This window comes from Geotrypetes seraphini, chromosome 8 (genome assembly GCF_902459505.1).
Source record: "Geotrypetes seraphini chromosome 8, aGeoSer1.1, whole genome shotgun sequence".
Taxonomy (NCBI): domain Eukaryota; kingdom Metazoa; phylum Chordata; class Amphibia; order Gymnophiona; family Dermophiidae; genus Geotrypetes; species Geotrypetes seraphini.
In genome coordinates this window covers 165,140,654-165,163,856 of record NC_047091.1, presented here as the reverse complement: position 1 = coordinate 165,163,856, position 23,203 = coordinate 165,140,654, and the positions used below count along the sequence as shown (strand labels likewise).

At 47.6% G+C, this 23,203-nt stretch overlaps 1 protein-coding gene across 1 annotated transcript in view; it reads right to left on the bottom strand.

Annotated features, from left to right (window-relative positions):
- The window catches only part of USP30 (ubiquitin specific peptidase 30), a 70,742-nt gene that overhangs the window by 31,850 nt on the left and 15,689 nt on the right, over nucleotides 1–23,203 (bottom strand). The window contains 1 exon segment of the mRNA XM_033954627.1: nucleotides 13,812–13,857. Within this exon segment, the coding sequence (XP_033810518.1) occupies nucleotides 13,812–13,857 (46 nt within the window).

Sequence of the window (23,203 nt, the reverse complement as noted above, 5' to 3'; positions counted from 1 at the left end):
CTGGGCCCCCCAGCCCCGCAGACTGGCATCCGTTGTGATCACCACCCAGTCCGGCGTGGCCAACGGCATGCCCCTCCAAAGATGCAACTCGTGGAGCCACCAGCGCATGCTGCGAGCTGCCCGAAGACTCCATTGGAGACGCACATTGTAGTTCAGAGAAGCTGGGGACCAGCGAGAGAGCAGAGACTGTTGTAAGGGCCTCATGTGGCACCGCGCCCAGGGGACCACCTCCAGAGTCGCCACCATGGAGCCCAGCACCTGTACATAATCCCAAACTCGAGGTATGGCCGACCCGAGAAGTAGGCGAATCTGAGCCTGCAATTTCTCCCCCCGGTCTCGGGGTAGAAACACTTTCCCCAGAGCCGTGTCGAACCGCACCCCCAGATGCACCAACGACTGTGACGGGGACAGAAAACTCTTGGGAAAGTTGACAATCCACCCCAACGACTGAAGGAGAGAGATCACTCGCTGAGTTACCGCCAAACTCTCCTGTCTGGACGAGGCGCGGATTAACCAGTCGTCTAAGTAAGGGTGTACCCGAATTCCTTCCTTGCGTAGAAAGGCGGCTACCACCACCATGACTTTGGAAAAGGTGCGGGGAGCCGTTGCCAGGCCAAAGGGCATTGCCCGAAACTGATAATGCTGGCCTAGAATCGCAAACCGCAGATACCGCTGATGTGGAGGCCAGATCGGAATATGGAGGTACGCCTCCTTGAGATAGAGGGACGTGAGGAACTCTCCCGGTCTTACAGCCGCAATAACCGAGCGCACCGTCTCCATCCGGAAATGGCGAACACTGAGAAATCTGTTGACTCTTTTGAGATCCAGCACCGGTCTGAAGGACCCCCCCTTCTTTGGCACAATGAAGTAAAGGGAATATATACCGCGGCCTACCTCTTCCGGGGGCACCGGTACCACCGCCCCCAGATCGAGCAGCACCTGAAGAGTCATACGGACCGCGTCTCCCTTGGCCGCCCCATTGCATGGGGACACCAAGAAAGAATCTACGACGGGAGAGGCGAACTCTAACTTGTACCCTTCTTGAATAATGTCCAACACCCACTGATCTGGTCCAACACCCACTGATCTGCCCGGAACGCCGAAAGCCGGCCCCCTAAGGGAAAGGCGGAGGGAGCCAAGCCCCCGTCATTGTGGAGTGCGAATGGCTGGGGTACGTGTTGACTGCCCTGAAGAGGGTTTTGTCGTACGAAAGGAACCCCTCTGCTGAAACCTTGGTCTCGAAGCAGAGAACGAACCAGATGCAGATCTGAAGAAAGGTTTACCAGACCTGGATCGCCTAACATCCCGGAAGCGCGGTCTAGACGACGAGGACCTCACCGGGGGCCTAGCCCTATCCTCCGGTAAACGTTGAGTTTTGGTATCCCCAAAATCCTTCACCAGTTTATCTAAATCTTCTCCAAACAATAAACCCCCATTAAAAGGGAGTCTCACCAGCCGAAGCTTAGTAGCTGCATCGGCCGCCCAATGCCGGAGCCATAAGGATCTGCGTGATACTACCGAAAGAGACATCTGTTTTGCAGACGCCCGAATAATATCATATAAGGAGTCTGCCAAATAAGCCAAGCCTGACTCCAAATCAGCCAGCTCCGAAGGGACAGAACCCCCAGACTCCATTAAATTATCGGTCATTCCTTGCGACCACTGCAGACATGCTCGCGCCGCATAAGAGCTGCAGATCGCGGCCTGTAAGGTAACCGCCGCTACTTCAAAGGACATTTTTAGTGAAGATTCAATCTTCCTATCCTGCGCATCCTTCAACGTAACCCCCCCTTCCACCGGTAAGGTAGTCTTTTTGGTTACCGCTGCCACCAAAGCGTCCACCCTGGGTAATCTAAACTTATCCAGTTCAGTCGGGTCAACCGGATACAAGAGCCGCATGGCTTTTGCCACTCTCAAACTGGCCTCCGGCGTATCCCATTGCGCCGAGATCAGCTCCTGCATGGCTTCATGCACCGGAAAGGACTTAGGTGGTCTAAGTGTACCTGCCATCAGGGGGTTACCCGATAACGCAGTATCTGCCTGAGAAATATTCAACCCCTGCAAAGCCTTTGAAATTAAGGAAGAAAGTTCTTCTCTATGAAACAGACGGAGAGCGGACGGGTCATCCACTTCTCGACCCGGGGGATCCACTGCATCCCAATCCAGGACCTCCCCTTCCTCCAAAGATTCAGGAAGAGAAAAAGGGGATCTAGGCAGAATATCCTCCGCTTCCGCGGTCGCGAGCCTGCGTTTCTTTGCCACCAGCGACCGCCCCGGCGACCCCACCGTACCCTCAGCCGGTCTGCCTGTCTCCTTCAACACAGCCGACGTAGAGGGCACCGGAAGGGACAAACCGACCACCGGCACCGGCGGGGCAGGTTGCGAGCCTTGTAACATAAATGCCCGGTGCAGCAGCATAACAAATTCCGGCGAAAATGAGCCAAACGGAAGGGCTGCTGCACCGCCCTGATCCGTGCCGGGGAGCGGGGCCGCGACCTCCGCTGGCGCTCCCGGCTCCCCCACCGCCGCCGAACTCCCCACAGCCATGGAAGAGCCCTGCAGCAACCCCGACTCGCCCTTGCGTGCCGGGGACATCTCCTGTGCCTCCCTGACCCGGGAAATGGCAACCTCACAAGCCTGCAAAAAGGCATCTTCTGCCGGTGCAGTCGCACACTCGGCAGAGCAAAGGCCCGACGGTGTTCTGCGCGTCCCACAGCGCGAACACCGCTGACCAGCCTCCGTTGCCATCCTGCGTTCCAGCACGGCCAAAAAACTAATTTTTTTTTTTTTTACACACACGGCGAACGCCGCCGACTGCCGACTCCGCCCCCAACCAACCCTACAGTCGGGAACGCGACACCCAAGCCACGAGGAAGGGAATGCACTCACCACTTTGCACCCGCTCTCTCAGACGCCAGGACACAGTTGGTAAGTGTACTGAAAGCCAATGCAAAGACTGCACGGCTCAGCACCAGGCAGGAAGTCGACTTTTTTTTAATTTTTTTTTTTCTTACTGGAATGAAGAAAGAAAGAAGACTCCTGCAGTGACTAACGAACCCCTCAATCCAGCGGAGGGGAGGGTGGAGAAGGGACCTGGGAGGGCCCAGGTGTAACTCCTAAAGCCGGCACCGCTCAGCCAGGCACCCCAGTCCTACTGAAGAGAACTAGTCTCAACAGAGGAAGTCAACCGAACACCAATATATCCGGCAGCAGCCAGAATCCAGGAGCTAGAAAGCTAGCTCAGTCCCTGCTGGGAGATAGAGCAAAACTGAATAAACAGGAGGAACACCAGGCTTTAAGGCCAACTGTTAATCAGTTCTCTATCTCCACCTGCTGGTCGATGTGAGCTATACCCACTAGTCTCTGGATTCATCTGCTGCTTTGCTATGGAAATGTGTTGTGAACAAGGATCCGTCGCTTGGGACCACTGGGTCGCTAAGGTCCATTGAGGAGTACGCAGGTGGAGACGTGCGAAAGGTGTGACATGTACTGTGGAGGCCATGTGTCCCAAGAGCACCATCATGTGATTTGCAGAGATGGAAGTTTGCTGAAACACCTGCTGACAGAGATAAAGAATGGTGTGAAGGCGGTTTGGTGGAAGAAACGCCCTCATCCGAATAGTGTCCAGAATGGCTCCAATGAATTGAAGTCGCTGAGTTGGAATGAGGTGCGACTTGGGTAGATTGATTTCGAACCCCAACAGTCGAAGGAAGTGAATGGTCTGATTGGTGGCAAGCTGAACCGCCTGAGGAGAATGAGCCTTGATCAGCCAGTCGTCCAGATAAGGGAAGACTTGAAAGTTGTGAGAGCGGAGATAGGCCGCAACCACAATCAGACACTTGGTGAACACCCTGGGAGAGGAGGCCAGGCCGAAGGGTAACACCTTGTACTGATAATGATGTTGGTTGATGAGAAAGCGTAGATATTGCCTGGACGTCAGATGGATAGGAATGTGTGTGTACGCCTCCTTGAGATCGAGGGAGCATAGCCAGTCGCCCTGAGAGAGAAGAGGTTATAGGGTGGCAAGAGATAACATTTTGAACTTCTCCTTGACCAAACATTTGTTGAGATCTCTGAGATCTAATATTGGTCTGAGGTCTCCGGTCTTTTTGGGTACTAGAAAGTACCGGGAGTAAAATCCCTGGCCTCGCTGATCTTGAGGAACTTCTTCGATGGCGTTGAGAAGAAGGAGGGATTGAACCTCTTGAGCGAGAAGGAGGGACTGAGACTTGTTGGAAGCAGACTCTTTTGGTAGGCCTAACGGCGGAGGAGTCTGGAAGTTTAGGGAGTAGCCGTGGGCTATGATCGAGAGCACCCACTGGTCGGTGGTGATTACTTCCCATCGAGAGAGAAAAAACGTGAAGTCGACCTCCTATGGGCTGTGGAAGAGGACAGGAGGGAGGAAGACTGGCAATGCCCTGGAGAAGGGAGTCAAAAGGGCTGCGTCGGCTTAGTTTGAGGGGTAGGCTTTACGGTAGGCGGCTGTTGCTGACGAGCCTGTTGGTACTGTTGGCGTTGCCTCCGAGGTTGAGGAGGACGAGGCTGAACCGGCCGAGCAGAAAACCTCCTCTGATACGATGGTTGTTGTCTAAATGGACGAGGAGGAGGAGGCTTCTTCTTATTTTTCAACAAGGTGTCCCACCGTGTTTCATGGGCAGAAAGCTTTTGCGTGGTGGTATCCATGGACTCCCCAAACAGCTCATCCCCTAGGCAGGGCGCATTGGCAAGCCGGTCCTGGTGGTTCACATCCAGGTCTGAGACTCGGAGCCATGCCAACCGTCTCATTGCTACAGACATAGCAGTGGCCCGTGATGTCAGTTCAAAAGTATCATAAATTGAACGGACCATAAACTTCCTGAGTTGCAAAAGGCTGGAGGTGCATTGTTGAAATGCAGGAAGTTTACGGTCCAGAATATACTTTTGAAAAGAGGCCACCTGTTGGATGAGATGTTTCAGGTAAAAAGAGAAGTGAAACGCGTAATTACATGAACGGTTGGCCAACATCGCATTTTGGTAAAGACGTTTCCCAAATTTATCCATGGCCTTGCCCTTTCTGCCAGGAGGGACAGAGGCATATACACTAGCTCCCGTAGATTTCTTCAGGGTCGACTCCACCAGCAGAGACTCATGAGGAAGTTGGTGTTTGTCAAACCCTGGAATAGGAATCACTTTATAAAGTGATTCCAGTTTCCTAGGGGCTCCTGGAATTGTTAGAGGAGTCTCCAAATTTTTGTAAAAAGTTTCCCTCAAGATGTCATGGAGGGGTAACTTCAAAAACTCTTTGGGAGGTTGGTTAAAATCCAAAGCATCAAGAAATGCCTTGGATTTTTTAGAGTCAGACTCTAGAGGAATTGAAAGGGTGTCTGACATCTCCTTTAGGAACTTGGTGAAGGAGGAGTGCTCTGGCTTACTAGCAGGATCCTGCACCGATGGATCATCCTCATCGGACGAATAATCTTCCTCGGTACCGAGGGGATCGTCAGAGTCATCCCACAAGTCAGGGTCCCGTACCGATTGAAGACGGCCCTGAGAAAGGGGAGTGGAGGATTCGGTATGCTTGGTCTTGCGTACCGATTTCCCTGAACGTGTCGATACCGTACCTGGTGACTGCACAGCGGTACGGGTGTCAGAGAACGGTACCGGATCAGAAGCCGAGTAAGCAGTACGCCGAAGAGACTTCAGCTCTGCCGACAGAACAGGCATAGATATAGATTTTTGCGGTGCCGGTAATGTCGATGCCGATAAAAAAGGCTGGTCGACAATCGGCACCGAAGACTCAGTAGGTACCGACACTGGAAGGTTCGGAGTCAGTAGAGCCGGGAGCAATTGTTGCAGTTGCTCCTTAAGTTGGACATGTAGGATGGAGGCAATACGCTCATCCAGAGTCGGTCCCGATGGCACCGGTACCGCTTTTTTCTTGCTCGGTACCTGCGGTGCAGCTCGACGCTCAGGCGAAGTCAATGCCGATGAAGAGGCAGTAACTTCAATGGGAGCGGAGCGCTTACGGGGCCGGCGCGCAGTCTGCAGGACTTGGCTCACTGCATGCTCGACTGGTGGCCCGAGAACAGTAGGAAAAGGCTTCTTAGCCGGCTTTTCTACGGGGTGCAACACCGGCGATGGATCTTGCGGTGTCGATTTGGAGGAAGTTGCAGGAGTCGATACCGGTGGAACTTCCATAGCGGTACCGAAAAGGATCCGCTGTTGTATTTGCCGATTTTTTTAAGTTCTCTTTTGAAGAGAACTACAGCGGGTGCACGTTTCTGCCCTATGGTCCGGACCCAGACACTGCAGGCACCACTTGTGCGGGTCGGATAATGATATAGGGCGCGCACACCGCTGACACTTTTTAAAACCCGGTGAAGGGGGCATGAAGGGAAAAACGGCCGTAGCAAAATCGAAGCCCGAGGCTTCGATGGTGCCAACAGGCCTCACCGGGGCCGACCGAAAAAAATCGAAAAAAAGTGATTTTTTTTTTTTTTTTTAAACACAAACTAAATAAAATAAGAAAGAGAACAATTCTCGAAGAAAAAGAACGCGCGAGCGGGAAGGCGAGTAACAATGAAAAAAATTTTCCAACAGCCGTTGGAAACACGCGTCTTCTTAGCTCCACGGAAACTAAGAAACTGTGGACCGCGCGCCTTCGTCGGGCGGGAAGGCACTCGCGCACGCGCGGTGCGGCCTAACTAGAACTTTCTAAGTTCTTAGAGTGCAATCACTCTAAAATTGTCCGTACCAGGGCTCCGTCGGTGCCGTCACCCATCAGTCAAGAATATGCTGCCTGCTTGTCCTGGGATAAGCCACTTTATGCCATTTTTTTTGGACATCTTTCTGTTTTGAAAATGAACCCCTTAGTGAATCAGGCTCTAAATCAGGGATGGGCAACTATGGTTCTTGAGAGCCACAGTCTAGTTGGGGTTTCAAGATTCCATAATGAATATCATGAGATTGATTGTACGCAAATTCATCTCAAGCACTTTCAGTATGGAAACCTTGAAAACCAAAATGGACTATGTTTCTTATGGTCCAAGGTTGCTCACCCCTGCCCTAAAAGCTTATTGTGTGAAACTCTTAATGAAAATTGCACATGGAAGGTAATTTATTTGAAGGGCATAGAGAAAGTGGAGAGGAACAGATTCTTCAAACCTTCGAAAAATACAAGAATGAGAGGGTATTCGAAACAGTTGAAAGGGGACAGCTTCAAATCAAATGCTAGGAAGTTTTTCTTCACCCAGCGTGTGTTGGACACCTGGAATGCGCTTCCAGAGGCCGTGATAGGACAGAGTATGGTATTGGGGGTTCAAAAAGGGATTGGACAATTTTCTGTTGGAAAAGGGGATAGAGAGGTATGGATAGAGGATAACTGCACAGGTCTCGGGCCGCCATGTGAGCGGACTGCTGGGCACGATGGACCTCAGGTCTGACCCAGCGGAGGCACTTCTTATGTTCTTATGGCACCTAGGATAAGAGGGTAAGGCAATGCCTACTTAGACACTATTTTATAAAGAAAAAGAGACTACTTTTCTTTAGAATATTGTAGCATAAGTGTCAATCGTGGACATTTACACCTGTCCTAGGGAAGGCATAAACATCCACACCAATATTTTTTATATATAGACATTAATTATTTTGTAATCTACATGTGTACTCCACTCATACCCAAACTACCCCAGAGCACTCCACTGGCAAAGTAAGTGCCATCCTGCCATGGTTCATAGTTTTCAACTAGTCAGTATGCATATATTATCACATTGTTTTGCAAATGATTAAAAATACCCCAAAGTGGGCGTGTATTTGGCAAATGTAGAGAATTTGTCCCCATCCCCGTTGATAACTGCAGGAAACCATCCCATGCCGTTCTTCAGTATCTATCTCAACCACAGTCCTTCAATACCAGTATTCTTCAATGCAAGGTTTGAGGGTCAGTGGCTGAGCCCATTCATTCTCTGATTCTTAAGTGAGCCAAGTATAAGATAATGAAGCCATTGTGAAATCACTAATGAGCTTGGCTCTTATTGGTAGAATGAGACATTATGACATCACAATATCTACTCTGGATACCAGAAACTGACATTCTCTAGTATCTATCTCAATCTCAGTCCTTCTACACCAGCATTCTTTAATGCAAGGCTTAAGGGTCAGTGGTTATGCCCATTCATACTCTGATTCTTCTCTCTCTCTTTAAAGAATAATGCGAGGATGGTTTCCCGCGGTTAACCGCAGGGACGGGGACAAATTCTGTCCTCAGGATGTGTGCTAAGCTAGTATTCTGTAAAGGTTGTTTCATGCAACGCACCCTTTAAAGCAGTGGTTCCCAACCCTGTCCTGGAGATCCACTAGCCAGTCAGGTTTTTGGGATAACCCTAATGAATATGCATGAGAGAGATTTGCATATAATGGAGGTGACAGGCATGCAAATCTGCTCTACGCATATTCATTAGGGCTATCCTGAAAACCTGACAGGCTGATGGTCCTCCAGGACAGGGTTGGGAACCACTGCTTTACAGAATGCTAGCTTTACAGAATAATAGCTTGGGCACTATTTACAGGATCTAGCCCATAGTGTGTACATAGTTTGAAATAGGTATGAGTCATGCCACCTTATTGTGCCTTTCTAACATCAGCACATCACATTTAACAACATGATATGTAACTGTTTCCATGTCTGTACCACAGAATCTGTAATGAAGAGACACTGTTGCTTGAAGCGACTGAGGAGTCTCCCTGATGCATGAAAGCAATATCAAAGGTTACCAGAAAAATTCCAAGATCTTTTCATGGATATTAATCACATTTTTACAAAAACAAAAAACAGAAGGAAGAGCATCCAAAAATAAGGCTGCTGAATGAGCTGAATTATAGATGATCATTAAAAAAAAGATTTCTGTACACACGTTTTGATGCCATAATTTCTATGTAAAGCCATTATGGCTGATCCAAAGAAAAGAGAAACTACACAAAGATACTGAAGTCCAATTCCAGTTTTCAAACAAACAGATTTCCTCCACTGCTAATTATAACTATTAAGAGACTGATTCACTAAGGTTTCTTTTAACTTTTCTGCATCCATGGGTAAAGGCTTAAATGTGATATGAAGACTGATTATAGTCAGTAAGTAAGAATTAAGTTCTTTTCTTGATAATCCTCTCTCTTGTAGAACAGCATAAGATTCCTTATGGATGGGTTAAGCACCTCAACTTGAGAGGTTGACATCAGTAATTTTCTTCTTTCCGCTCCCTTGCCTCTCTGGGCAGTGCCCCCTCTCCTCAGTTTGTAACAAAAACAAGTGAGAACCCCTAGGATAGGAAATAAAAACAAGGAGGCCTCAGGGAACTCTCCAATCCAGATAAGTACGATCTGCTAAATTAACAACTACAGTACTCAACTGGGCAACAAATAAAGGTGGAGAAAGAAACCACCTACCTGTCTGCAACCAGCACTAACACTTGTTCATCTCTTAGCAAAACAAAATGTGCTGTTATGGATCTTGGTTCTAATATGCCTTTCTCTTCCTTGGCTGCCTCAAGCTAAGCCACTGGATACTTTTCCCAGCTAACACAGGCCTAACAGACATCTCACTGGGAAGGGCATAAGAAATTGTATGCTGCTCTACAGGAAAGAGGATTATAGAGGTAAGAATCTAATCCTTCCTTCCTATGCAAACAGCATACGATTCCTTATGGATGGAACGTACCAGCGCAGTCCCTTGAGTTTAGGGCAGGACAGATGAACCTACGATAAGCACAGAGGATCTGAAGGCCCCCATCCATTTGTACTGCCATGTCCACTCAGTAAAGTTTTTTTAAAGGTACAGAGGGTAGACCAGGTGGTTGCCCTACAAAGTTTGTCTGGCAGCACTGCCCTGGACTCTAACCAGGAAGACACCACACTTCTGGTAGAGTGAGCTTTCAAAGCAAATGGCGGCTGCTTTCCACAGCCAATGTATGCCGAGTTAATAGCCATGCAGATCAATCAAGAAATAGAAGCTTTAGAGGCTGGTCTGCCCCAACGGCTAGCACTGGTCAAGACAAATATGTGATCTGACAGGTGGAACTCATTTGTCACCTCAAGATAATGCAAGAGAACTTCAATACTTTGTCCCATTTCTTCTCGCCCATGGGCTGAAAAGCGGGAAGCCGAACTTCCTGTTTGACATGAAATGCCAAAATTATCCTACCAATAAGAAGGTCAGTGCCAAGAATTTAACATTTTTCTCTAGCACATGGAACCTGAGAAACCTCCTGTGTTCTGGGAAAACGGGTATATGCAGGTAAGTCACGGGTATATGCAGCCAAAAATTCACCCGGAGCTACTGAGGCGATGACTGATCTCACCATTTCTTAAGCATGAAAAAGTATATCGAGTATCTGCCACAGCCCGCATTTGTGTCTGGCACTGGCTCTATAGCTCCAAGTTGTAAAAATCTTTGGACAATCACTCTGACCTTGGCTGCTTTCCTCTAGTCTTCCTGCTGGACAGCCCAGAAAGATGTCCCGGAGAAGATGGCAGAATTCAACTTTGTAATCCTCTCAAACTGATGTCCAGTACCCATTGGTCTGATGAAATCTGTGCCCAAGTCTCCCAGAACTCTGACAGTCTCCCTCCTATGCAGGGGATCTTGGAGGATGACCTGACGTTATTGGGACATCTTAGAATTTATGTCAGAGTAAGAGCTGAATGTAGAGGCTCTTATGGAGCCCCCAAAACACTGTCTAGAACCTTGAAAGGGCCTTTGGAACTAGGAGAAATGGGCAGCGACATAGCAAATGAGGTTCAACGTAGATAAGTGTAAAGTGATGCATGTCGATAACAAAAATCTCATACATGAATACAGGATGTCTGGAGCGGTACTTGGAGAGACCTCCCAGGAAAGAGACTTGGAAGTTCTGATAAACAAGTCGATGAAGCCATTCGCGCAATGCGTGGCAGCGGTGAAAAGGGCGAACAGAATGCTAGGAATGATTAAGAAGGGGATCACAAACAGATCGGAGAAGGTTATCATGCCGCTATACCGGGCCATGGTGCGCCCTCACCTGGAGTACTGCATCCAGCACTGGTCGCCATACATGAAGAAGGACACGGTACTACTTGAAAGGGTCCAGAGAAGAGCGACTAAAATGGTTAAGGGGCTGGAGGAGTTGCCATACAGTGAGAGATTGGAGAAACTGGGCCTCTTCTCCCTTGAAAAGAGGAGACATGATTGAAACATTCAAAATACTGAATGGAATAGACTTAGTAGATAAAGACAGACTGTTCACACTCTCCAAGGTAGGGAGGTCGAGAGGGCATTCTCTAAAGTTAAAAGGGGATAGATTCCGTACAAACGTAAGGAAGTTCTTCTTCACCCAGAGAGTGGTGGAAAACTGGAACGCTCTTCCGGAGGCTGTTATAGGGGAAAACACCCTCCAGGGATTCAAGACAAAGTTGGACAAATTCCTGCTAAACTGGAACGTATGCAGGTGAGGTTGGACTCATTTAGAGCACTGGTCTTTGACCAAAGGGCCACCACATGAGCGGCTGCTGAGTATGATGGACCACTGGTCTGACCCAGCAGTGGTAATTCTTATGTTCTTAGGAGCCTGCTGATCTATAACGCAGTTTTCTGTAGCCATGCAAGGAATGACTAGAACTCCGGGTCCAACATAACTTACTGTCTGGCAAGGACTTGGGACACTTGTCATCAAGTTGTCCAGTCTTCTCCCAAAAAGCATCTGCACTTTAAAAGGGTGCTTGTTCAAGGTGGCCTTAGATGCTGAATCTTCTGCCCAGTATCTGATCCTGAGCATTCTGTGGGTGGAGATCAAATATATTGACACTTTAATCATGACCCTGAGCATATCATAAATAGCGCCCATTACGTAGTCCACCCCGGCAAGTACCACAGGAGGATACTTTGTAGACAGTGTCTGGCATAGCATCTTATGGCAGGCCCGCACCACAAAGAAGCCGCAGCCACGGCTTTAAGGCCTAATGCCAATGCTTCAAACTGCCGTTTGAGGACTAAGTTCACTCTGCAATCCTGCAAATCCTTCAGGACTACTCCACCTTTACTAGGCAGAGAAGTTCTTTTAATAACCCGAGCCACCCTAGAATCCACATTAAGTGGAGTAAATAACTTCTGGAAATCAGAAACTATGGGATACAATTTCAACATTGCCCTGGCCCCCATTAGAGGACCCTCAGGCATTTCCCAATGACTGTTATCATCCTGGTAATCTCTGGGTGTGAAGGGGAGCTGAGCAGCAGAAACCTGCAGGGACTCTAAATCCAACTCCTGCAGATAAACTGTAATAACCTCAATTAAATCAGTCGGCTTAAATAGCCTACACAGTGTCTGGTCCTCTCCCTGATCTAGGGCTGACACTGACCCCTGGTCACCCACCTGCACTGTGAACTAGCATCTTCCAGGGTGGACATATGGTGGGAGAGCAGTGGAATTGCATCTGATCCCAGTTCATCCCAGTCTTTATCCAAATGGTTATCTGGATCCTGCAAATGTACTGATTGAAGCAAGACCTCGCACTGTGGAGATAAAGTCCTCTGAGAACTGATTGGCTGACCCACAGACAATCCTTCATGCTTCTAGTAAGCTGCATACATCAAAGTCACAAAATCAGGGTCAAAGACCTGGCTTGAGACCTCTGAGGACCTCTGCCTGTCTGATACATGTCTCCTTCTCAGGGTCAGGGGTGTCTGCAGTAATGTGTTTCGCTGGTGAATCCAAGTACATTTAAGAGGTCCTAACAAGGCTTTATGTTCTGGATCTCTGGCTTTTAGCACCTCCTGACTCGTAACCAGAAAGTGCTAAGCCCATGGTTCCCATAGCATGCTGTACAAGGATGCTCCTCAGCTGACCATCCAGCGCAAATCTGGCATTATATGAGGTCTAAACCACCTGAGGAGTCCATAATAATCGATTTTTACCTAAATCGAAGCTATTTGAGGCAGAAGGAGGCTTTTGAAATAAAATATCTGGAAATCTAAGATGGCCACTGCGGCAGCATTTTGGCACCAAAAAAAAGTCCATGGGGTCAAAACCAAAAGTCTAAAATTACTGAAAATAGGATTTTAGAGGTGGGGAACCCTTGGGACACCCTCAGGAACTTTAGTTTTCATGAACTCGGATCCACCCCAATTTTCCCATAGACAGTAATGAGCTGTACTCCCAGAACTGCCATGTGCTGTGCCTGCATCAGCTTCTCACTACAGCTGTAAATGGAGAAGGGATTTCTGCCTCAGTCAAACAAGGGTAACGCCACACGATTCTTCGGGGAAGGGGGAATGCAGCTGACCTTCACCAAGCCTCCTGGCCAGTCATGGGTCAAATTAGCCAGCGCTCAAGCACCTAACACCACAGGAGTGAGCACGCTCCCAGGGAACCTATTCCCGAGCATCAAGTGTTAAAGCAGGCTGGCCAGACTAGTACTCTTTTTAAAAGTGTGTCCCTCCTGGCTACAGACCCCAATGTCTGGCCCTTCTCCCAGGCAGAGCTGTCCCAGGACCATTGGGAACCTCTTAGCAAAGGGAAACCTTGAAAAAAATATCAGATTAAATCCCAAAAATAAAAAATCTAGTGCAAAGCAGATGAAAAGACATCTTTACAACTCCCTGAGGAGAGGGAATACTGCCTAGAGAGACAAGGGGCAGAGAGAAGAAAATGATTGATATCTTCTGCAAGCAACTCACAAGCTGAGGTAGGTGCTTAACCCATCTTTAAGGAATCGTATGCTGTTCGCACAGGAAAATTAGTTTTACAGTTATGTCAAGAACTTTTTAGATTGCACAGTGGATTTGAAAATAAATAATAATAATACCTTCTGTCCTGCAGCTTATCTGTCTTTCGGTTCTTTCTGGTTGTTCCTAAGGGGAAACAATTGTTTTAACTTCTATTCAATATATGTATTGTATTATACAACATTCTGTGTATCGCTTTTACTGATTTCCAGTTTTAACTTTTTTGCCTGAAGACCACATCAACAGCATTGTCTGGATAAAGGACTGGTGAATTCTAGGGGAAGAGAGGGAGGGAAGAGCGGGGGTGATCTCCCCCCGAGTTCCGGCCGAGCAGCGAAGATCCATGTTGTATATTCAAACAGAAGCCTCTGTCTAGTCCAGGGGTAGGCAATTCCAGTCCTTGAGAGCTGGAGCCAGGTCAGGTTTTCAAGATATCCACAATAAATATGCATGAGATAGATTTGCATCTCAAGGAGGCAGTGCATGCAAATCCATTTCATACATATTCATTGTGGATATCCTGAAACCCTGACCTGGCTCCGGCTCTCGAGGACCGGAATTGCCTACCCCTGCTCTAGTCTATGCTAACAACATCATTTCCAGTCTACAGATGTTACAACAAAAACGACCTTCTGTAACCACCAAGAGCCCAGAAATCTACCCCACTGCAACAGGTCAAATGAAAGCCTCCCACAGACCAGATGTGACTCATGGTCTGTAATTTTATCATCTATGCCAGTTTTCCGCAAACTTTGTCGAGCCACGGCACACTAAACATAGTGGCTGTGGCTTGAGGCATCCAGAAGTGCACCGACGTCAACGCAATGACATCATGCACTTGCATGATGTCATCATGTCAACCTATGTCCGAAGGCCCTCCAGATGGCAGTGGGGGGGTGCCAGCAGGGAAGACATGCTGGCACCGGCTGTTGCGTACCTCTCACTGCAAGAGGCACGTCCTGTAAGCAGTCAATTGGCGCCTCTCATCCTTCCCAGCATCTCGCTGCACACCTCAAGCCTCAGGAGGCACATTAGTTTGCGATACACTGATAATAATAATAATAATAATAATAACAGTTTATATACCACAATACCGTTAAGTTCTATGCGGTTTACAATAGATTAAGCGAGGTACAAATTGATTGAATTTAAGAGGGGAGAAGAGGAGAGTTAATAGGACCGGAAATGCATTGTTGAGGAGAAAGAGATTAATAGGACAGAGGAAACACTATGGAGGAGAAAGAAGATGAGTGGGTCAGTTGTCTAGATACTTTAGGAACAGTTGAGTTTTTAGACGTTTTCTGAATTCCTCATAAGTAGTGGGCGAAAGCAGTTGATCTAGGTCTTTACCCCACAATGCTGCTTGATGTGAAAGAAGGTGTTCATGGTGTTTTTTCAGTTTACAACCTCTAACTGGGGGGGAAACGAAGTAGGAATGAGAGCTTTTCTTGTGTCTGTTGGCAGAGAAGGAGAAAAGGTCAATTATGTATTTAGGGGCAAGTCCGTTTAGCGCTTTAAAGCAGAAGCAGGCAAATTTAAACTTTATGCGTGCTTCCATCGGTAGCCAATGTAACTGCCGGTAGTAGGGTGATACATGATCGAATTTCTATGCTATTACAGACTTTGTCAGCTAAATCTTTTCAAATTATTAAATTTTTTTTTTTGCTCCTTAGGCAGAAAGAGAAGAAAAAATCATTTAAAAAAAAGGAGCCTTTAAGAACCATCTCTAGAAGGAAGATGATTTTTCCTATTGTGAACAGTTAAGCAGTGGAATATTTTTATGGGCAGATGTTCCGATCCATCTATAGACAAACTTTAACAATAATTTGGATGATTTTCCAGTGAACAAATAGATCAGTGGTATAAGAACATAAGAACATAAGAACATAAGAACTGCCATCACCGGATCAGACCTTCGGTCCATCAAGTCCGGCGATCCGCACACGCGGAGGCCCCGCCAGGTGTACACCTGGCGTAATTTATAGTCCACCATATCTTTATATGCCTCTCTTAAGGAGATATGCATCTAGTTTGCTCTTGAAGCCTAGGACGGTCGATTCCGCAATAATCTCCTCTGGGAGGGCATTCCAGGTGTCAACCACTCTCTGAGTGAAGCAGAACTTCCTGATATTAGTCCTGAACCTGTCCCCCCTCAGCTTCATTCCATGTCCTCTAGTCCGTGTCAAATTGGACAGTGTAAATAATCTTCTCTGCTCTATTTTGTCGATTCCTTTCAGTATTTTGAAGGTCTCGATCATATCCCCACGCATTCTCCTTTTCTCAAGGGAGAACAATCCCAGTGTTATAAGTCTATCCTCATATTCCAGTCTCTCCATACCCTTCACCAGTTTTGTTGCTCGTCTCTGCACCCTCTCCAGCAGTTTTATATCCTTCTTTAGGTAGGGAGACCAATGTTGGACGCAGTATTCCAAGTGTGGTCTTACCATTGCCCTATAAAGCGGCATTATAACTTTCTCCGATCTACTCGAGATTCCTTTCTTTATCATGCCCAACATTCTATTTGCCTTCTTTGCCGCTGCCGCGCATTGTGCCGACGGCTTCAGGGTCTTATCTATCAGTACACCCAGGTCCCTTTCTTGTTCACTCTTCCCCAGAGTTGCACCTGACATTGTATACTCGTATTCCTTATTCTTATTGCCTAAATGCATTACCTTGCATTTCTCCACATTGAACTTCATCTGCCATTTCTCCGCCCATGTTTCTAACCGACACAAGTCGCTCTGGAGTTTCTCTCTATCCTCCTGCGATCTGATTGCCCGGCATAGTTTTGTATCGTCTGCAAACTTGATGATCTCACTGGATGTTTCTTCCTCCAGGTCATTGATATAAATATTAAAAAGGATCGGCCCAAGTACCGAGCCCTGGGGTACACCACTAGTCACTTTCTCCCAGTCGGAGAACTTCCCATTTATGCCCACTCTCTGCTTTCGGTTTTCCAGCCATTTGCCTATCCATCTTTGTATATCTCCCTCTATGCCATGGCTTTGTAGTTTCCTGAGAAGTCTTTCGTGTGGAACTTTGTCGAACGCTTTCTGGAAGTCCAAGTATATTATGTCCACAGGCTTCCCACTATCAATTTGCTCGTTTACGGTCTCAAAAAATTGGAGTAAATTCGTCAAACATGATTTCCCTTTCCTGAATCCATGTTGACTGGGTTTCATCAAGTCGTGTGCGTCCAAGTGCCGGACTATGCTATCCTTGATCAGTGCTTCAACCATCTTGCCGGGGACCGACGTAAGACTCACAGGCCTATAGTTGCCCGGTTCCCCTCTCGATCCTTTTTTGAAAATTGGCGTGACGTTCGCTATCCTCCAGTCATCCGGTATCTGTCCAGTTCTGATTGTCAGGTTTGCAAGTTTGTGCAATAACTCTCCGATTTCAACCTTCAATTCCTTTAAGACTCTCGGGTGAATTCCATCCGGTCCAGGGGATTTGTCACTTTTAAGTTTGTCGATCTGATAGTATATCTGGTCTAAGTCCACTTCAACTGTGGTGAGGCTGTCCTCTATTTCTCCTGGAAACACTTTCTCTGCTTCAGGTATTGTTGAGGTGTCTTCCTTCGTAAAGACAGACGCAAAGAAGGAATTTAGTTTGTCTGCGATTTGTTTATCTTCCTTGATGTACCCTTTTCTTCCCTGGTCGTCCAGGGGTCCCACTGCCTCTTTTGCAGGTTTTTTCCCTTTCACGTATCTAAAGAAGGGCTTGAAGTTTTTGGCCTCCTGGGCTATTTTTTCCTCATAATCCTGTTTGGCATCCCTCACCGCCTTGTGACATTTCTTCTGATCATCTTTATGTTTGTTCCAGGCTTCGGTTGTCTTTATGCATTTCCATTTTTTGAAAGAGTCCTTCTTTTCTTTTATGGCTTCCTTCACCTGTATGGTAAGCCATGCCGGTTCTCTTTTGCTCTTTGTTCTCCGATCTTTGGAAATCCTCGGAATGTAGAGATCTTGTGCTTCTGTGATAGTATTTTTCAGTAGGGACCATGCCTGATCTACCGTTTCAAGTTTGTCCACCATCTTCTCTAGTCGTTTTTCTACCATGGCCCTCATGCGATCGTATTTACCCTTTTTAAAGTTTAAGGTGGTGGTTAAGGTTTTGGCATGTTTCCCTTTCCCGATGTCAAGTTTAAAGTTGATTACATTGTGATCACTCGTTCCCAGTGGAACCACGACTTCCACTTCTGTTATCGGTCCCGTGAGGCCATTTAGGACCAAGTCCAAGGTGGCGTTGCCTCTTGTCGGCTCTTTTACCATTTGTTCCAGGAAGCAATCCCCTAGCACATCCAGGAACTTGGCCTCCTTGCCGCAGTTGGAGGTTGCTAGTTTCCAGTCTATCCCTGGGAAATTGAAGTCTCCCAATACAATTACATTGCCCGTCTTGCATTCTTGTTTGATTTCTTCCATCATTTCTGAGTCAGTTTCCTCCGCCTGTCCTGGGGGACGATAGTAAAGGCCAATTTTCGTATCTGCACCATATTGACCAGGAATTTTGATCCAGAGTGACTCAAGCTTCTCTTTCATTTCTGTTGTAACCATTTCAACAGAATCTATTCCCTCCTTGACATATAGAGCAATACCTCCACCTTTCTGCCCTACTCGATCTCTTCTATACAGTTTGTATCCCTGTAGTACTGTGTCCCATTTGTTTTCTTCATTCCACCATGTTTCTGTTATGCCAATGATATCCAATATGTCATGTCTCGCTATTGTCTCTAGTTCCCCCATTTTGTTACCTAGACTTCTAGCATTCGTATACATACATCTAAATTCCCTTTGTGTTACCTTTTTGGACCTTCTACTCTTGGCCGTCCCTATAGTTTCAAATACGGTATCCTTTACTGCTCCTGTGTTATCACCCTTATTTGCTGTGTGGTCGTCCTCTCCTGTGTCTGAGTTGTCCCTTCCTGCTTTTTCTCCCTTATTGGCTGTGGGGTCGTCTTCTCTTGTGTAGGAGTAGTAGTCCTTGGCTTCTTCGTCGGGGCATCCTGCTATCCGTGCCATCGACCGGTGGTCGACTGTCGGCTTTCCCCTATCTTTCAGTTTAAAGCCTTCTCGATTGCCTTCTTCATGTTGCCTGCCAAAACTCGTGCTCCTTCCTTGTTGAGGTGTAGTCCGTCCCTTCTGTAGTACTTGCTTTTTCCCCAGAACGCCGTCCAGTTGCGCACGAAGTCGAAGCCTTCTTCTTCGCACCATCGTCTCATCCAGGCGTTGATTACTTGCAATTCCCCTTGTCTCTTTCCATCCGCTCTTGGTACTGGGAGGATCTCAGAGAAGGCCACCCTCACCTCCCTGATCTTCAGTTGTCTTCCGAGTGAGCGGAGCTGGCCCTTCAGCTCTTCCCTGTCATACTTCCGCCCGCTCACATCATTTGTTCCCACGTGGATAAGCACAGCGGTGTCCTCTCCCCCTGCGCCATCTATGATCCTGGAGATCCTGTTGGTCACATCCTTCACTCTTGCTCCAGGCAGACAGGTGACGACTCTGTCCTCTCTTCCTCCTGCGGTGTGGCTGTCCACATGTCGTATAATGGAGTCGCCTACGATGATCCCCATCTTCTTTATTCGGGAGTTCCTTGGGGGGCGTAGGTCCACGTCCTTGGAGTAGGGCCAGTCTTCTTCCTCCAATGATACTCTTGAAATTGTTTCCTGTTCTTTGGGTGGGGGGATGTCTTCCTGTGCTCTCACTATTTCTCCTGGTGTGCGGTTGTCTCCTACCTCGTCTTCGGTTTCTTCTGTGTTTGCATGGGTGTCTTCTCTCCTCACATGGGTTTCTTGAGTACAGTTTTCCAGCCCTGGGATCTCTACGTGGTGCTGATGAGCTTCCTCTATGAACATTTCTAGTTCCTTGACCTCGTCGTTTGGGCTGTACTCCACTAGAATCTTCTCCTGTGCTCGGATTCTGTCTTCGAGTTCCATCACTGTTCCTTCCAATAGTCTTACCTGACATTTCAAGCTATCCATCTCCATGCATCGATTGCAAATGTATGCCTGGATCCCCGAAGGGAGGTAGTCATACATATTGCAGCCGATACAGAAGACCGGAAAGCTCACCTTCTGACTTCCTTGGGCTTCCATTTCTTGCTTCCCTCGTGTGTGCTTGTGTTCCTTGCCTGCTGCTTCCTTATGTTACTTGCCTTGCTGTGTCTTTTGTGTGTGCTGTCTCCGCTCTACCTCACCTTGATTGTATGTGTGGGATTGTTCCCTTGGCGTCTGTCTCTTCCTTACCTTCTGTGTTTGTCGCTTCTTTACCGTTCAGTCCTCCTCGGTGTTCTTGATAGTAGATACTTGATAGTAGATACTCGTCCCTTGCAAGGCCCTTCGCAAAGGCGCTCTCGCTAAGGCGAGCGCCTTTACCGCTCGCCTTCGCCGCGCGCCGAACGGCTGGGCGCCGTTGGCTCCGCCCCCTTTCAAGGGGGAGTTCGGGCTCTGACCTCGCTGACGCTGGGGGTGGGCGGAGCTAACTCTCGCCGCTGCCCCTGCTGTGGATCACTTTTATTCCCTGCCTTTTGCCTCCTGTCTCTCTCCTGAGGTCTTCTTACCTCCTCTCTGCCTTCTGCCTGCTTTTCAGCCGGTGTTCAGGTCAGCGTGTGCTGGGCGCCGTTGGCTCCGCCCCCTTTCAAGGGGGAGTTCGGGCTCTGACCTCGCTGACGCTGGGGGTGGGCGGAGCTAACTCTCGCCGCTGCCCCTGCTGTGGATCACTTTTATTCCCTGCCTTTTGCCTCCTGTCTCTCTCCTGAGGTCTTCTTACCTCCTCTCTGCCTTCTGCCTGCTTTTCAGCCGGTGTTCAGGACAAGTTTACAGGACATCCGTAATGAAAATGCATGAGAGGCTGACATGCAATGGAGGTAGTAGCCATGCAAATTCATTTCATGTATATTCATTAGGGATATCATGAAAACCTGACACATTGGCAATATCAAGGTTCTAGATCCTAATCAAGAGATGCAATTCCTAGGGTCCTGAAGGGTTTTCTTTCATTAGAAGAGAATAACTGGCTAATCTAACATTTCTTTTAGCAATCTCTGATTTACCAACAGGGTCTCCTTTAGCCCAAAAGGAATAAAAAGGGGCACCTGGAAAGGATCTAACCCAGGAATGGGCAAACTTTTTGACTCGTGGGCCACAATGGGTTCTTAAATTTGACAGAGGGGCTGGACCAAAAGCAAATGGATAGAATATTTGTGTGAACTAATATAAATTAAATGTAAACGTCGTAACATAAAAGGTTTTGGTCTTTCAAAGGTAGCAAAGCATGAAACATAAGGCTTATTGTACAAAACAAATGTAAATGACCATCTCTCCTTTCCTCTCCTTCACCCCAATTCTTCCTCTTTCCTTTCTCTCCCCCACGGGCAGCATCTTTCATCCCCTCTCACCCATCCCCTTGTGCTTTCCCTCTGCAGCATCTTTCTGTCTCTCCATCTCTCCCATCCCCTTGTTCACCAGGACCCTTGCCCATTTTCCATCCTTCCCTCCCTCCATCCCATCCCTTCCCTTGTACAACAGAACCCTTGAGCACCCGCCCTGCTGCGCAGCCGAACCCCCACTGACCCTCCATCCTTCCTTCCCATCCAAACCCCACCGACCACGAGCCCTACATTACATGCCTCCCTCCAGAGCAGCGTCAGGCCGGCAGCACTCTAAAACAGGCTGCTCCGCGGCCTTCTCTCATCAGGACCTTCTGTGTGCCGCGTTACTAATGACATCATCAGTGATGCAGCAGAGGGAATTCCCCAACGAGAGAAGGCCGCGAAGCAGCCTGTTTAGAGTGCTGCCGGCTCGATGCTACTCTGGAGGGCGGTATGTAGGGCTCGTGGTCGGCGGAGTTCGGATAATTGGTGGGCTGGACTAAGAAAACTAAACGGGCCATAGTTTTCCCATGTCTGGTCCAACCATTTTGAATGGCTGATTGTACGGTGTGTGATGATCTACTGATGGAGTTTCTGAAATTTGCATCTATACATTTGCATACAGATAAATTATTGGCCAAGATGAGCAGATTCTGAAGTACAAGAAAGAAAAACCATCTTAATGCTTTAATGTTATTATAAATCAAAGATGACACTAAGAAGCTGACCAAGTTTATCAATGTCACCAATAAATGTGCAAAACTAAAAGCCAGAAACAAATTTAACAGTGTAATAAAAAATAAAATAATAAATCAGGTTTTAGAAAAATCTACTCTTTGTGTACTTAATTTTTTTGCATTGTTAACGAATTAAGAGGTCTTTTCACTAAACTGCAGCAAAAAGTGGCCTTAGTTCACCCTTGTGAAGATTTTTCCTCATACTGAGGCCATTTTTTTCCCATTTTCTGTTATTAATGATCATGCGCTGATGTTGCCAACAGTTCACAGCCATTTAATAAAAAGTTTGCATTGTGCATCAGTCCTCAGGGACCACCTGGACAGTCGGGTTTTCAGCATATCCACAATGAATATGGATGACAAACTTTGAAAACCCGACTGGCCAGGTGGTCCCTGAGGACTGGGTTGAATACCACTGCAGAGAGTTGCACAGGGACAGAAATCAAACCTGTCCCCACTGGACTCAAACCCATTCCTGCCAGTCCCCACTGGAAACAAATCTGTTCTCGCAAGTAATCTCTTCTATCATTGCCCATCCCCATAAACTTCAGAAGTAGTTATTTCATTCAATTATGATGCCGAATTGGTATCATAATTGATGGTAGAGGCCCATTTCCAAATAAGCAAAGACACTTTATTAATTTGGAAATATTAATTGGGAAAAATACATATTTTGTAAATGGGTCTCTGCCAGAGCCTCTAATGTAAACATAAAATATAAATTCTCCAGCTGATAAGGACCCTCAAGCCATATCAACTGAGGACTTCCTCTGAAGGTGGCCAGGGGTCCATTTTGCCAAGCTTGGCAGCAGGCCAATCAGGGACTTCCTTAGGCTACTCACTAAGGAAGTCCCCGATTGGCTCAGGTCCCTCAGGCCCCTCCCAAGGGAGGAGCCCAAAGCACCTGAGCCAATCAGGGCCTTAGGCCCCTCCCTGTGCATCACATGATGCACCGAGGCAGGGAGGCATACGAGCAGGACGGACTTAGCACCCCTCCTGCTCCAACCAGGGATGGGGAGGGGAACAGGGACTGGGAGGGGGACATCTGGTGGCAGTCAGCATCCCTCCTGCCATTTTTTATTTGGGTGGAAGGGGTAGTCAGCCCAGTGGCAGGAGGAAATGGGAATCTCTCCTGCCATGATTTTGAAGCAGCGACAGCGGCGGGCATCGATGGGGGGGGGGATTTCGGGGAGGGGGGATATTTTATTTTAATCAGGCTGATATTTTGCATGTGTAATATATGCAAAATATCTGCCTGATTAAAATAAAAAGAAAAAAAAAATATGGCAGAAGCCCTGACAGCAGTAACAGGAGGCTGCTTCACTACTATCAGGGCTCTGCCCCGACTCAATCACTCATTGAGCAAT